At 41.5% G+C, this 17,372-nt stretch overlaps 1 protein-coding gene across 7 annotated transcripts; it reads left to right on the top strand.

The window, feature by feature from the left end:
* Positions 1–835: 835 nt before the first annotated feature.
* bdnf (brain-derived neurotrophic factor) lies at positions 836–15,882 on the top strand. 7 transcript variants are annotated; one of them, XM_039794069.1, is made up of 2 exons: positions 836–858; positions 14,839–15,882. In XM_039794069.1, the coding sequence occupies exon 2, from the start codon at positions 14,860–14,862 to the stop codon at positions 15,667–15,669; it is 810 nt and encodes a 269-aa protein (XP_039650003.1). In that variant the 5' UTR covers positions 836–858; positions 14,839–14,859; the 3' UTR covers positions 15,670–15,882. The 7 variants fall into 7 exon arrangements, with proteins under 7 accessions (XP_039650003.1, XP_039649996.1, XP_039650000.1 ...); XM_039794062.1 differs by lacking the exon at positions 836–858 and adding an exon at positions 1,377–1,569; XM_039794066.1 differs by lacking the exon at positions 836–858 and adding an exon at positions 1,717–1,795.
* The last annotated feature ends 1,490 nt before the right edge of the window (positions 15,883–17,372 follow it).

Below are 17,372 nucleotides of genomic sequence, written 5' to 3'. Positions count from 1 at the left end.
TATGTGTTATCTCTCTCTCTTTACGTCACTCCTTTTTATTAGTAGCTTGTAATGAGTAGCCACCATGTGAAAAGCCGACATTTATACAGGAGTGAGTTCAAGTATAATAGGCTATGTGAGCATCTCAAGTCCAGCACCTGTTGTCTGTTTGGTATATGAAAAAGTACATATTTTTCTTAGAAAATAATTATTGCGATTCTAATTTTATCTGATCATGCCATCTTGTGTCTTTGAGACAAAAATGTATTGACACAAACTGCAAAGAAAATAAGTTACTCCCCCCCACCCCCCTTCCTTCCCTCTTTAAACCCACTGTGTGCCAGATTACCATGTCTGTATGGCATCAAGTGACCTTTAACACTTTTGATGAGCAGCTTTTTTTTTTTTTTTTTTTAAGAGAAAGGTCCAAGGATGTGTTAGATTGGGGCTATTGGGTTTCCTTGCAGACACATTCACAGGTTGCAATAACGCGCCACCAATGCGGCTGATTTCCATAAACTATGATAAAAAAAAGTAATTTATACAACAAGAATGACACTTTTCTTATAAACACTCTAGAAAGTTTGGGATGCTGGCAAAGAGTCAGGCAAATATCACCTATTACTCATGTTAACTTGCAAGCACAGCGTCACTGCATAACAATCAGATGGCTGAGTGTTGGCAGTGCAACTGATGGAATTTTACTGAAAACAGATTTCATCTTTAAACTTACAGATATTCCTGATCTAAAAGTATCCTTCCTGTCTTTTAACGCTCTGGTCGCTTCTCTCAGTGTAATCACGCTTCTGGAGGACGTGGATTAACTTTTTTTCTGTTATATCTGACCGGGAAAAAAAACGCATCACAGAATTTGACAATGTAAGTATATGAGAGTGTTTGGTCCAGCAACAACAACAAAATAGCGGAGGTGTGGGTTCTTTTTGAGCAGCAACAAGTTCCCCCAAGAACTTGACAGGCAAACACCGGCGCTATTAATGTGATTTTTGTTTTGTAAAAGAAAAACAACCTGGCCGTGCATCGTCTGTGTTTGAAAAATCTAAATGACCAGTTGTGCGTATGAGTAATAGGCCTATATGGCCCTTCGCCAAATGGGGAGTTAACAGTCTATAACACGAACACGTGAATATGGATATGTCTCAGAAGTTTTATGTGTCTGTTATTGTTGCTCGATGCGGATTTAAATATTTGAAGCAGTGAACGAGCGATCAGTCAGGAATGGTATCCCCATAAACTTGGATTGCCGTCGCTTATTTCAATCACGTAAGACCCCTAATGGCGTTGTCCGGGCGAGGGTGTTACGTATATCTGTACAGGCTTTTTCTGACAACCCGGTCTTGTTGATATTTGTCTTTACTGTAGAGGCACCAAGGTGTTGCCTAAGAGAGTTTAAGCACGCCGACATTGCAAAGGGTTATTAGATTCATAAGTCAGCGAAGTGGTGGGCGATCTACTGAGCACAGCAGAAGTTCTCATATGATGACTTCAAACAAGACACATTACCTACCAGCATCTTTTGGAGTGAGTGGATATTAAGACACTTCTATCTCCAGGACAGCGTAGGGGAAAATGGTAAGTAGCAATGGAAACACACAGCATATAAAGGATGATTACCAGTAAATAGTCGTGCTTGCTATTTAGTCTGGCAACGCATTGCTGGAAGGATTGGACTCAGTGGCTACTTGTGAAACTCAGTATCGAGACCCATGTCTGATGAGGCTGATGTTGACAAAGCTTGTGTGAAAAAAAGATTGTGTGGCATTTCTTCGGCTCAGGGTATGCCGGTACAGTGACAGAGGTAAGGAAATATTACATTGTGTCTGCGCGCAATGTGTGGATGTGATGTAGGCTGGAGACTAGAGTCTTGGAGGGCTGTGTGTGGTGGCAGGGACGGCTTTATATTTTATGCATATATGTATGTTCTTTTTGTGCGGTGCCCGTGTTTAAAAAAAGAGAGCAACATGTGCCACTTACCTGTGACACTTGCCATAAGCATGACATTAAGAACAATAGGGCTGCTTATCAGCGTTGCCAGTTGTCATTTGGCGTGAGAGTGGAGTCTTTTTTTGGAGGCGACAGTACACTGAATTGAACCGGCGTTTGTGATATAGGTGCTGTTATCTGGAAGGAAATGTCCGACCAACATGTGATGAAATATTAACAGGACTGGTTTGGCAAGGTGGGGGGGGGGAGGGGGGGCAATACACGTGACAAGACGCGGGGAAGCAGCAGAGTAAAAAAAAAAACTGTTTAAAGTGGGCACTCAAACAAAAGTATATAGATATTCTTTTGGCCCCATAGTTACCCTGGCTGTGTTATGCTTTCAGCACGTTGGACAGAGGCACCGGAGTAGTGCATGGACTAAACCGCCGTGTGGACGCCAACTCTCTTTCTCTCTTTCCCCAGCCCCCTTTGCCAAACCTGGGATTGTTTTTTCAACTTTTGGTAAGCTTATTCTGAGGGAGCCTGTGGTCTGTAACGGAAAATAAACGGGATACTAAAGAGAGGAGGGGGGAAAAGCACATTTTCAAAAATTTAAAAAGAGAGAGAAAAGCGCTTGCCATTAAAAGAGCTTGTGCTTTAAGATGTGTTTTTTTTTGTAGAGCATTGTGAAAGTTTAAAGTTCAGGTCGTCTGGTCTTTTGCACACCACATTCTCGGTACCTATAAGCCCCCCCACACTGCGTTAAACTTTGGGACATGCAAGTCTTGGTCGCGGAGCTCTAACCACGCACATAGTGGTTGTCAGCCCTTGTAAAGGTAAGAGCACAATCCATTGTTTTCATGTCACTCTTTTGTTCCTGTCGTCTTTACGGGCTTCTTCTGCATTTTTCTCAAATGAACTTCGGCTTTAAAACTACAGCATGCAGCCTTCGCATTGGCAGTGTGTTAATTGTGGGCACCAGTTACCGAAATACCTCCGAAATGAAATCCGATCCAGGTGACCAATATTTCATAGACTATTTCTTCTTCTTTTTTTCTAAAATGAAAGTTATATTTATAAGAAGATTGGTGCGTGCACATTCATATAGGCTTTGGGTCATGTGAAGCGTTTGAATTGGAACTCGTTTTCGTGCTTGGGATTGTAAGAACAGAGCTTTTTGTAGCGGTATTTTCTTTTCTTTTTTTTTGGAGTTTCCGAACACTGTCTGCTGCAACATAATTTGCGTAATCGTTGCGTTGTGCCTAATCATGCTCCCAATACGGGACTTAAGACGCTGCAGTGATCCTTCCAGCCTGCACGAACTGGAGTACTGATGCTGGTGCATATCATAAAATTGTCAGCAAAAACCATCTATCTATCTATCTATCTATCTATCTATCTATCTATCTATCTATCTATCTATCTATCTATCTATCTATCTATCTATCTATCTATCTATCTATCTATCTATGCTTATTTTTCTTGTTTGGTCTGCAGCATTCATGTTTTGTCTTGATATCAAACCCTCTGGATTTTGTTATCGACCAAAAATAGCCATACTCTTTACCCCTCCTTCCCTCCCTCCATCGGCCCCCCCTCCCGTCATCGCCATCAAATCACTTGTGTTTTTACTACGACCGCTCCACGGTTTCATTCATAAGGTGCTTTTCACTTCACCTGCTACCCTACCCCCCTCTTTTGTCCATACACGGCTCTCTGTCGTCCTGTCAAACGCAGGCTACGAATGAATAATGGAGAATAAAAAAGATGAATTAATTCTTAATCGCTTTGACTCGTGTCATTTGCCGGGTTTTTGCCAAAGCGAGTCTCCTTTACAGTATACAAATTGTTCCATTATTTCCTGTGTAAAATTACAATAAAGATGGGCGTGGTCAAAGTGCATCCACTAACAGATGTTATGGCTGAATGTGATGGAGAGAGATAAGATGGCTTGATATGCAATTGTTCGGGAGGCATCGATTTATTTTTTCTTTATTTTTTTATTCTATATTAAAGAACGCGTAAAATCTATGAAGTGAAACCGAAGATTTAGATACGGTAATCATCACACAAAACTGTTCTGGGATTTTATTCCACTGCTCTCCTGAAGGACTTGTAGCCTAAAAATTCGTCTCGCACTGAGGCAGAAGCGGTGGATATTGTCTATTTCCTCCCTCCCTCTCTCTCTCTCTCTCTCTCTCTCTCTCTCTCTTTCCATCCTTCCCTCACTATCTCTCTCTCTCTCGTCTTCTTTTTTTTTCCTCTGGTCAAAGATTTAATATTTCTGATCCAAGACGAAGCAGTTGCATGGCAAAACAACTGCAAGAGAAGAGAAAAGCCCCAGCGCCCACTGGCAGTCGTGATCAAGATTCCTCTTGCAAGGCTGCATTTTAAAATAAATACTCCAAAACGAATGTATCCTGTAAATCCATAATTGCATTTGAATTATGTGACTTCTCCGCTGGCGTTTTCGGTCATTTTTTACCCACCAATGTAATACGCGCAGATCGGTTTCTGTATATTATAGCCTATAACTCAGCATTTTATATGACCGTTAAACCAAAATATATCATATTACTCAGGCTGCCCGACATTCATAAAAATTCTCCTTTAATAAAGGCTGCTTCGCAACTATAATAGCTACGTTTCCGGCTCATCAGTACCACAAAGGCGTTTATTACACAAATTATGATCAAACATTAAATTATCTAACCAAACGGAAAATTGTGATAGCCTACTTTAAAGAAATGTTTGGCCTTATATTCCCAGTAGCCACAAGAGAGTAAGATTATTTTTATTGCAGTATTATTTTCGGGCGTATTTTGTTTATAAATATCATCTATTTCGCAGAATACCTATTTTCTGGCCATGTAGCAGTATTTTTAATATTCTATTTTTTTTCTACTGAGACGTGGGATTATGGTGTGGGCGTGGGCGTGTTGGGTGGAGGAGGAGGGATGAGCGGAGGCGGGTTAGGAGGGGTCTGTGGGGTGGCACGACACACTTTGTATGTATGAAGGTTTTTTTATAGCACTTTTCTGCAATGTACGTCAGCGGATCAGTCCATAAATGGCGCTGCGTGTGTTTGTGTGCGGGCGTGCGCCTGCGTGCGCTCGCCACTGTGTGCGTGCGTCTCCGCGTGTGTTATCTTTACCGAGAATCTCCCCTCTCTCTCTCTCTCTCTCTCTCTCTCTCTCCTCTCTCTCTCTCTCTCTCTCTCTCTCTCTCTCAGCACTCTCAGCTCTGCAGAGTTGGGGTGGGCGTCAATAACAAACCTGATGGTAGGTTTCATTGCAAAAATCAGATGAAATTCTTTCGGTAGGCCTATTTATTTAACGAAAAAAAATAAATGCATTCTGCAGAAATAAGGATTAACACTAATATTCTACTAGATTGTTTCATAGTGTGTTTGTTGTTTTTTCATCATGTAAATGTTGGCCTTTGTGTGTCGTTTTTTCCGTTGCGATCAATTCCTGCACTCAGGGGGCTAAAGGGATTTGGCGAAATCTGGTTTTCAATTGAGGACGTTCAGTTTTCTTTTTAATGTAAATAAGTGTGTCTCTTTAATAAAACTCGATTTCGGAGGGTGCTTGCCACACTTTTCCACACCGCTTTCATTCATGAAATGTAATAGCCTACCTTGTCTATTTATTCAAGCTGATGTCTGATATCTAAATTATAAATAGGCTATTGATTATTTCGGGCGGAAATGGCGGAAATCTCGACTCACAGCTAGGCGGGCGTCACGATATATTTAGAGCGAAAAAAAATGTATCATCTTGATCATTATGGAAATGTAGGCTATATCGCCCGCCGCCGTCGCTGGTGCTAATGCTTTAGTCACCACCATCATCATCTTCATCACCAACACCTTCATCCAATTAACAGGCTTGTTTATACAAGTTCTGGCAGGAGGCAAAGCCTTAAACCTGTAATTCCGAATCTTTAATTATCAGTTATTCTTCACAGTGGCGGGATTGTGATTTTACAGTGATGGAGCCCACGACAAGTTATTAATACACAGTGGCTGTAGTTATTCAGACTGTACAGACATCTTATACGTCGGACCACTGCGGGTCTACAATGATGTTGTTGATGCTGTGTGTGTGTGTGTGTGTGTGTGTGTGTGTGTGTGTGTGTGTGTGTGTGTGTGTGTTTGTGCGCGCACGCAAATGTTCGTTCATGCCGGCAAACCATTCACGTGTGTCTTTTACCATGTGAACATGCGGCACATCACTGAATTCGAGCAACTTCCCGAAATAATAAAACATATAGTTGTATTTCCTGTGTGTCAGGTAGACTAAAAATGATGTTTGGACTAATTCATAGGTTGATTTTTGCATTTTTATTAGTAGAAATGAATGTGTGTTCCTTATTTGGTAAAACAAAAAATATATATATCTGTAGTTGCATTATTGTGGCGTATATGTCATATTAAACCAAGCACAAGGCATACTCTAGCCATTGATATAGTTCTCGAACAGCCTTACTTGTGTAGCAAATAAAAAATGCCTGCTTTCTGAGTTCTCATAACAAATATTTCAGCAATTCTGAATTTTGTGGCATGATTGGTGTGTTTTCATTCAGTAGTGAGCCATGCAAAGGTTATTGATGCTGTGGTGATATTGGCTTGGGGGGAGGGAGAGGAGGGAGGGAGAGGGAGGGAGGAGGGAGGCATAAACCAAGAAAAGAGACAGACAGACAGAGACAGCAAGAGGCTTAATAGGCTATGGAGTGATTTGCAGTCTGTGCCACTATAGAAATAATGTATCATCTGTATGAGGATGTGGAAGGAGGAGTGTATATGAAGCTTAGAAAACTGGTCCTCTGGTCCCTGCCTGATGATTACAGTAAAGGTTATTGTCATCACAGGAGGGATAACATTAACTCTTCACTCCAGCATGTGATTATAAAAGGCCTATACAGGGTTTACCTGTTTACCAGTCTGGAGTTTTCTCAACTGTTTTCCAGCTCCCTGTCATCTCGTTTGACGTCATCCAACCTTATACAAAATGTTTTCTCGAAAGAGGAATGCAATTTCACTTTGATCAAAATACCCTCATCGCCTTCCTTTATCTCCAGTGAAAATGACATTTCACAAAATGTCATTTTGTCCACATTACACTTTTCCTCTCTGGCACAAGGAGGTATAATTCTACTCGTTAAGTGAAGCTTTCGGCAGTGCGGACCTGTCAGCAGCGTGCTGCATTTGGCAAGAGAAGCCTTGAAAGGTTATACAAGTGTGTCGTGTTGTCAGCTCCTGTTTGTTGTTTCTTCTTTCTGCTGCACACACAGGCGAAAGGTTGTGAGCGGGGAAGATGTGAGGAGAGACTTACCCAGCTGTTACTGTGAATCACATGTGTTTGGCCATGAATGGGGTGATTAAAACCTGTAGAAATTTGCCAAACTCCTCAGCTAGTTTGAATAATTGTTCGCGGTGCTGTATTGACAAATCTTAAACCTAAATAAGTTGTTTGCGTCAGTTCTGATGAAATAGTGGTTTAGCAGTTTTCAGCTAGACTCCTGGTTATCTCATAACAGACCACTGCTGTCATGCTTATGTTTGGCCCTCAATCGGATGAGTCAGAAACATCCTTAACACTGCTCACAACTCCTTTCTGCTCCCAGCTATTAGACATTTTATTCATTTCATTCAGAAATTCAGTCCTCGAATGCAAGCCAAAAGGCTTCTCTTGAAACGCCACCTTCAGTTGTGTTGCATTAGCAGAAATGAGAGAGACCATGTTGTTGTTTTTGCTCTTCTAATGAGATGCCAAGTGATTTATTTATGAATTACTTGTTTGGAACAGCCCCCTTGTGCAGTGTGCATTTTTTTGGTGTGCTCTTTGGAGTCATGTCGCTCAGTGATTGCTGATGCAACTCTTTGTCATCCAGAGTTTGCCCTCACCTCCTGTGAGCCTTCAGGGAGGGCTATATCTATCTTGGCATTTCCCCGGGTGTGTTGGAGGTGGGAGTGACTCATTAAGCAGGTGTGAGCATCCACTCCCATACTGCTACATGCCAAACAAGAGCGCTCCAGCTCATAAGCTCGTGCAGGGAAGAATCATGATGGCAATATAGCAAACACATCACAATAAATCTTTGCACTGGACCAGGGCCAAGTCACAAGGATAACGAGCTGCTATTTCCCCATTATGCTCACTCTTGTATTCATTAGAGGTGGAGTTTCCAAACGTTCATCACCCATTGAAAGGTTGTGGCTCCACTGACATTTTTATTTGAATTCTGCATTATAAAGCGAATGCATTGTTCCCAGTTTGTTCCTGATGAGGGGAACAGTCTCAAGAAGCAAAGCAGTTTCTTTCTCCAAGTGAGCTCTGTGTATCCAATTTAAATGCGTTAGTTTAGCTGACATTTGGTAATAATAACCTGTGAAAGCTGGTTACTACACTGCAGAGCACTTGCAGGGGAGTCATCCATCTGTTGTGGAGATGGCTCACTTTAAAAGCAAGGAGAAGCAGAATTGTTTTCAGTAAGTTCACATCTTTGTTAGCCTCCAGTGCCTGTTGCCATCCAAAATTGTTTTAACACCACTTGCGTTTTACAGTTCACAAATCATAAGCCCTTCTTCAAGCTGATATTCATGGGTTTATTTATAATAGAAATGACTCAGGATTACACATTATATAGAGAACATCTTCTTGGGCTATATCAAGGATGTAGGATGCATTATAATGCCTAAAATAGATTAAAAGGTAGAGAGAACCCTGCACAAATAGCCTATATAGGCCCACTTTACACGCAAATACCTTCTTTCTTAAAGCATATTTTGATATGAAGTACAAAGCCTCCTCACTATCTGCAGACAAGAACATGAAATGCTTATTTTTAATTCTCCGAATATCTAATTTTACACAAATAGGCCATCTCTAAATGTCACGCAGTGGATCACGACTTGGTGGAGACGCGCTGTTACGCAAAGCCTTCAAAAAGAAATGCCGCCTCAGGGAGCGAAATGCGGAAGAGGAGAGGCTTCGGTCGTGCTTTCTACAGTATATTGCCAGACATGGTGTGGGTGCAGGCTGCACGGTATGCGCACAAACAAAAGCACATAATGCACGCTGAAAGCGCATTAATAGTTCCGCCTCGGGGCTGTTTAAACAGGAGTTTGGCAGCGACCAGTCAGCCAGCGGCAGGTCACATGTTGCAGCGTCATTGTGTAGTAAAGTTACTGTAGTTGCAAAGAGGCTCCTCATTCCAGCTCCAGAGGTCTCTCATCCCGTGCTGCTGCCGCCGCCGCCGCCGCCGCCGCTGCTGCTGCTGCTGCGTTTCAGCATGCGACAACTTCAGTTTCAAACGATCTCCAAAGGAGCCGTGCAGCCATGGGAGTGCATTACCTCATCCATGCAATTTCCACCATCAATAATTTAATCTATTTGCTCCAAAGCTGAATAGATATCCTGAAGCTTGTCGGTACAGAGAGGAAAATATCGCTTAAGTAAATTACTCAGGGAGTTGTCCAAAACTTCCCAGATGACACTACTGTCCTGGTGTTGAATGGTCTGTTTTACGACTGGGCAGTAAAAGGTAGGCTATGTGTGTGTTTGTTTTTCGATAAGTTGTTTTATGCACTTCGGCCTTGTTTAATTTGCTGCTTGAGAAAAGACAGAAGTGTGTGTGTGTGTGTGTGTGTGTGTGTGTGTGTGTGTGTGTGTGTGTGTGTGTGTGTGTGTGTGTGTGTGTGTGTGTTAGGGGGGGTAGAGGTAGTGGAGGAGGGGGTCTAAAAGTAGCTCGATCAAGTCCGGTTATCCTGCGAACAGACGAGAGGGGATATGTGTAACCTTATACTCTCGTTCATTAATAAAAAACGGAGTTATTATGTTGATTGGGTTTCCAGAGGAGAGCACTAGCTCAGCAGATGTAGCCTAATCTCGAGAGATAAAAGGCTGTTGTTTCATTATTAGAGCAGGCTGAGCAAATGTGGCTTATTATATTAGTAGGCTATGTCTCGTAAGTAACAAAGTGGAAACCTGCCACTTTTGAACATTTAACGGTAACTTTCTGCTTATAAATAACTCAATAAACTGTTTGTTCAGGATATTTGTTAGTCTATATTATAATCTGGGACCCTCCTGCGCCGTGAACACACACAAATAAGAACTTCAGACAGTTGTTCTATGGTTGCTTTGGAGAGAGGGGGGCTTTGATGAACTCATTAAGACTTTATAGGAAACCCGAGACCTAACGCCCAGCTACGTCGGCCAACATGCACGGTTGGATCTACTTCTTGGTGTTGTGTGCTCGCGCTGAATAACTTCAAATTACCGACCAGAATGATTAAAATAAAGTCTCATTTATAGCGTGGTGGAAAGCTGGCTCGTTTTTGAATGCTTCGAGTGAAAATATCTGGATTATAGCATTAGGCCTACACACGGGCTGGTTATATGATGGTTTAATGATGAATTAATGATGTACTTTCCGAAAAATGCACACTAGAGCCAAATTTATTGTCAGAGCTGGGACTAAATCCCATATACCGGTAAGTGAAATTTATAGCTTAGGCTATTTACAATTACCCACAACCCAAATTGTCTGTGCGTCCTGCAAAAAGATGATGTTCTTTCTATCTATCTATCTATCTATCTATCTATCTATCTATCTATCTATCTATCTATCTATCTATCTATCTATCTATCGTATTACAGGAGGGAGAGAAAGAGATGGGAGGAAGGTGTATGGAGGGAGAAGAGAAGGAGCTCTTATTATTTCACGGTCTCACACGCCATCTAGTGTACGAAGTCTGGAAATGCAGCGCTGTTAATTTGGAGTCATAAGCACTTTGATTATTTTAGTGGTCTTGTTTCAGAGTTGGTTCATGTGTTAAAATTAACTATTTTGTTTGTTAAGATTATAATTGGGAATTTTAGACCAGCTACATTAACACTGATAAATTAGAGTTTGCACATTTAGGGATGAGTATGTAGCCTCAGTTATGATTTTAACATACTGTTTGTGTTGCTACTGTTAGTCCTTCAATTGTCCACTGTTGCACACAGTGTGAGAGAGTAACGACTCATTTGGATAGCACGGCTCACTCAGCACTTATTGAATGCTGGGCTGTCTGTGGCCGTGGGTTGGCGTGGAGGCCAGGTATAATCCCTTAGTAATGCTCATCTATTACTAAACGTGCACTGAAACTGTGTCAGATTGAAAACAGATCTCAAGGAAGCAAGCTTCCACATGTGTCAGCCATTACTGCAGACAACTCTAATTCGCTTTTTATACAGTAAGTGCTGCATTGTGGCACACCAGGGGTCCTGGGGTAGAAATGTTGATATCATGCGCTGCACGTTTTTGTACTGAACATTTGGCATTGTGTGCCGTACATGTTGAACGTGACAAAACATGTTGCTAGGTAAATAGCTCTAACCCGACACTGTTCTTGAGGAATTGAACAAAGACGCATGCCCACAAGGGAGCACTGGAAGAGGCAGAGAACAAATGTTGCTATAAGTCATACATTTATATTCAAATGTAGTGGGCACATTTCCCTCTTTCATCTCTCCTGTTTGATGTTTATTTTTTCCCTTCTAACGGTTCATAAGATATCATGTACGCTGTTCTTGAAGATGAAGCCATAAAGTGTGCTGACATGTGCAGAGAGGCTGGTGAACATTACTGAATGTGTAGTAATACCAGCCGTGCTAGTCCTTTCATGCTTTAGAGACACTTTTCAGCATCTGTCAAAGGAGGCATTTATCACTTTAATCCCCACCTGGCACAAAGAATAAATGTGAGGGTAAGTTACATTTCCCCACCATGCAGCCGTGCTCTCAAAGCAGATGAACAGGTGGTCATCTAAAGACCTCAAAGCCAACCTGTAGACAGAGTCCACACACTCACCTGCTCCTATTGTTTGGGGTGTTTCATGCTCTAGGCGCGTTGTCTTGAATAAAGGCGTGTTTGCAGCGGTTGTTGCAGGCATTATCTTCCTGTTATCTCTATTTACATGTTTGGTCAAAAGAACTGTCATAGTTGGACAGCCATGACACTTAGTTTATTATGTGAAACAGCTGGATTGGTGTGATCTATCTGGATTTCATTTTGCAATGATTTTCTTTTTAAACAATAACACGAGACACAAGAAAGACAAAAGAGATATGAGATAAAAGAAATGGCAATGTGCCCAACCACCTCTTTGTGTAAGATATGTTTTCATTACCAAACCCGTCGTCACAAAGCTAGAGCCAAAAAAGTACATTTTATTCCAAACATTCCTCCATATGTTCCTCCCTCACTTTATTATTCATGCTCATTGTGTTAACTCGCAAGCCGCTTTTTCATTAACTGTGAAATCCAGCAGTGCACATAAAATCTTCCTTCACTGGATGTATAAAACAAGAGCAAACCAATCAGTTGTCACATTTAGCCTCTAGTAGATATAAGCCAGAGATTCTCCGCCAGTCCCACAGCAATTAAATGATTCATTGGCTTTATCGCATTTTAACAGGATGTTGATTGAGAGCACAAGCCATATTGATTGTCCTGATGGAAACAGGAAATCACAGAGATAGAAATAAAATTATTTGTTGTTCCCGGTGTGAGGATACCCGGGGGAACGCAATGCATGCAATTGCACACTGTTGAGTGGCATTACCCCCAGCAACCTCCTCCCCTCCATTCTCTCCCCTATGGAGACCTGGAAGAGACGTCATCTGTGGTTGTTATGCTGCGAAATGACGCTGGCACTCTCTCCACCCCCTGCTACTGCAACATTACCCCTGTGGTCTGTTACGGAAGATGCAGCACTCTTCGTCTGCACCATTTCCAGCATGAAGTTTGACGCCTAACAGTAATCAGCCCTCTGCCTTCATTTCCGTCATATGGAAGTGGAACCATTTGAGCGCGATGCTGATAATAATATCAGCCTAAATGCATCCTACACATAAAGCTCGTGACTGGCCTCGATCCCGTAAACCTGCATTATTTCTGTGCTGGGAAGCCTCACAGGCAATACTTGTTATTGGAACCAAAACCTTAACAATATTGACGGGTTAATAAACATGACAAATAGGATTTATTAACAGTATCTAATGAAAAATTGATAATTAGCTCCTTATCCTTGGCTTTCCCTTAATGTTGTTTTAATTGGTGAGAGGAAAAATACCCCCCATCTCCCTGCAAACACATACAAGCCAGCCCCTCCCCATGCCCTCCCTCTAACACACACACTCACACGCACTCTGGAGGTGCACGTCACTGAGCTCGGGGAATGAGTGGCTCATTAAGAAGAAGGATGTGATATTCTGAATAGAGACTGTGAGACTCCCAGCACATCTATTTTTAGGCGAGATATCTCTATGGCAGTCACCGTGGTGTTGGTTAATTACAGCCACAGCCCCTGATACCAATTAGGAATGAAACAAATGCTTTAAGGTGGGGTTTTTGCTCCTCCCTTACGGTAAAAGGTCCTCGTGTCCGTCCTGAGTGGAGGCAGCAGTGTGGTTGCTCGCCGTGTTTTCCTGTATCAAGTTGGGACATGCAGAGTGCAGTCAAAGCCTCGGTCAGGCTATTTTTAAATTGAGCCCCTGTGGAAAGCAAGATCTAGATTTTCTTTTCATTATGGTTGCTTTTATATCTTGGGCTGCTGGATGTCCACCAATTCATTGATTTTCTGTGAATCTTAGAGCTTCTCAAAGGTAAGGGATGCATTTGTGCTCAGGCGATGTATGTACAGTATTTCCGCTACACCTGGTCCCCCCCCCCCTCCTCTTACAGTGTTTTGCTTATCTTGTGAGTTGCTTGAGATTGGTACCTTACAGTGCAGGGAGGATGACACATCTTTCATTCAGGTTCCTCATGACATCCTGTTAGTTCATCCTGCAGTGCTCTCGCCATCCACCTGCCCAAAACAAACAGTGTCCCTCAACAAACTCCCTTACATGACTGTAAGGTTTAGTATTAGACCAGTATTACAGCAGAGACCAGTCATTCAAAAAAGATGAATAATACTGCAGCAGCGTTGTTTGTCAGAGCTGACACAAACACAACATTGGTCAGTAAGTGCTGTCCATGTTGGAAGTTCCCTGAGTGTTGATAATGGTGATTTTGTTTGCGGGGCAACATCATAGTCATAAGATAATACATGAGCTCTTCAAACAAACAAAACAAACAAAACCATATCCTTATGTCAACACAGAGCCTTTCCAAATTGTGTGTCAGTTCACAATTGACTATCACGTGCATCCATTATTTGCCACCTGTCAATTTTATTATTATTTTATATTATAAAATCTAACAATTCGGGTAACTACTTGCCCCAATAAACAAAAAGTTTAAGGATAGCAAATTCCACCATGTCTTTTATAAAGTTTACAAAATAGGGGGGAGGTCTGAGCTGTCAAAACTGACAAGACAACACAATGATTCAGGCAGTGAGGAATGAGTGACAGGTTTGGCTATTATAAAATTACACATCCTTGCACGCTCTAGAAACACGCTGTAAAGTTTAACAAACCAGTAAAAAAAGCTCATAAATAATAATAACAACCCTGTAAGGATGTAGTGACATCTATTAATGTGATCTTATCTTTTGTAATAGGCAATCTCTTTGAAGCTCAGCACAGCTTTTGTGCACAGCTGCCAACAAATTAAAAATCTAAGCCAGACCTCACATAGGAACAAAGTGATTACAGTTTGCAAACAATTTGAAAACACTGATGACACAGCGCCAATATCCGTTTAATAAAAACATTTAGTGATTATTCTAAAGCTACTGGCTCTCTTTTACGGCTTGCAAAGAAAGAGTAGAGGGTATAAATCAGAACAAAGGCTTACATGGTGCATTATGGATCAAGAATAAGCTAACTTCATTGAAAATGCTCTTTGTCTTACAGTCTTGTTCTCTCTCCCCCCCCCCCCCACCCTTTTGTTTTCTGTCTTTCTCTCCCCCTCCAGTTCCACCAGGTTAGAAGAGTGATGACCATCCTGTTCCTTACTATGGTTATTTCATACTTCAGTTGCATGAGAGCTGCGCCCCTGAGAGATGCCCCGGGCATGCGGGGCCATCGGACGGAAGGCTACTTGGGCGCTGCTGCGACGGCCGCACGAGGCCATGGGACTCCACAGAGTGGTGGTGGGCCAGGCCAGCGCGGGGAACTGCCCTCACTCACAGACACGTTTGAGCAGGTGATAGAGGAGCTGCTGGAGGTGGAGGGAGAGGCAGCACAGCTGGGACAGGGGGCTGATAAGAGCCAGGGAGGTGGGGGCCCATCCTCTGTGGTTACCACAGAGACCAAGGATGTCGACCTGTACGACTCGCGGGTGATGATCAGCAACCAAGTGCCTTTGGAGCCACCGTTGCTCTTTCTTCTGGAGGAATACAAAAACTATCTGGATGCCGCTAATATGTCCATGAGGGTGCGGCGACACTCCGATCCGTCTCGGCGCGGAGAGCTCAGTGTGTGTGACAGTATTAGCCAGTGGGTGACAGCTGTGGATAAAAAGACGGCAATAGACATGTCTGGGCAGACAGTTACCGTCATGGAAAAGGTCCCTGTCCCCAATGGCCAACTGAAGCAATACTTTTATGAGACCAAATGCAACCCCATGGGGTACACAAAGGAGGGCTGCAGAGGAATAGACAAGCGGCATTATAATTCCCAATGCAGGACAACCCAGTCCTACGTGCGAGCGCTTACCATGGATAGCAAAAAGAAGATTGCCTGGCGGTTTATAAGGATAGACACTTCATGTGTATGCACATTGACCATTAAAAGAGGGAGATAGTGTATAAAATGTATAGATTTTATTGAAGAGTTTAAAAAAGAGAATAAAGAGAAAATATCTATTTGTATATATACATAACAGGGTAAATTATTCCGTCAAATGAAAATTTTATGGACTGCATGTAAAAAAAGATGAAGTTTATACAGTAAAAGTGATACTACAGTCTATTTATTGAACATATTCATGACCTTGTAAACAATTAAAAATCAACCAGTCATTGCTTATTTGCATTTACGACATTGTCGGGATTTGTTTACGTTAGTTCAAGAATTAGAAAATGAAGGGAAAAAACAGGCAAGGAATGAGAGAGGACAGTTCCATCTTCAAAAGCTTGCATGCTGCTTCAATTGTGAATTGAGAAATTCTCCACTTACAAAAAAAAAGGATATGATGCTGACCAAAAAACATTCCGTTTACATATTCAGCAGAAAACAATTTTCCTCTCAAGTAATTTATCTGTTTACTGTTCTAAACTTCTCAAGGTAATGTTGGACTTACATACTATGTCAAGGTGCTGTTGTCAAAGCTTTGCTGTTTATTTTTTTATCCCCACCAGAGGACAAGATATATATATATATAAAAGCTATATATATATATACACACATATATATATATATATATAAAATCTATTCATTGACATGTTTCTGGGTTAATATTATTCATTTTGTATGTTGTGAAGTTGTTTGCAATATTAAACTGAAATATTTGAAGAAATAAAAATGACTATAGGCAACTGAAAAACAAAATCAATGTCGATAAAGTTTCAACATTGCATTTCCAGGCAGGATAAACTTTATTATACAGACAAACAGACAGGCAGGCAGGGAGGAAATGAGGCAAACACACACACACACACACACACACATACACACATATGCACGTGCCGCACAAACGCTGCCAAGGAATGACCAAATTAAAATCATGAATGATCAGGATGCTCAATACATTTTACAGGCTGCAAGAAAATAATGTATTTTCAGTATCACCGGAGTCACGCACTGGGTAATATATAGTGACAGCAATAATGAGAATGACTCTTGCTATGGGTGGAAAGAATGTATATTTTGCAGCTCTCTGTTATTCAGTGTTACTTTGAGGAGGGAAAAAGGACACGTCTTGCCTCCTATCAGCACATTACAGAAACACAAACCTACTGTATGTCTTTTGATACTTTGGTGTTTATACGTAGTTGTTCATTGTTTTACTTAGTTGTTACTCCAGCTGCAAATTCAATATTTCACAATTACAAAAACTTAACATCACAAGTGTAGCCTAGTACAAGTAGGCAGGGTTTGACAGTGATGGATTCACCCACACATACATTTGTGTACATAAAAAAAAATGTTCTCCAACATTTTCTCATTAGTGCATGGTAATCCTATATTTAAATATTCTACAAAAGAACAATCATTCAATCAAACAGATTTTATGCAACTGTACATTTACTGTGATCAGAAGGAAAAACTTGGTTTGGTATCTGGGTTAAAGGACTACTGCAGTTTCATATTAACATTCCCTCCAGCAGAATATAACTCATAGTGAGCATTACCTAGTGAGAACCCCTTGCTTGCCAAGTCTAGACGCTGTAGTTTAAGGTCGTACGTAGTACGATAAAATGTGTTCAACTTTGTATCTTGATATCATGAAACACTTCAACAGTTTACCATATAAATATAATATATTTCATAAAAACAAGACACTCA

This window comes from Perca fluviatilis, chromosome 3 (genome assembly GCF_010015445.1).
Source record: "Perca fluviatilis chromosome 3, GENO_Pfluv_1.0, whole genome shotgun sequence".
In the NCBI taxonomy this organism is placed as follows: domain Eukaryota; kingdom Metazoa; phylum Chordata; class Actinopteri; order Perciformes; family Percidae; genus Perca; species Perca fluviatilis.
The sequence above is the reverse complement of the archived record's forward strand: the minus strand, read 5'-3'. Positions and strand labels throughout refer to the sequence as shown.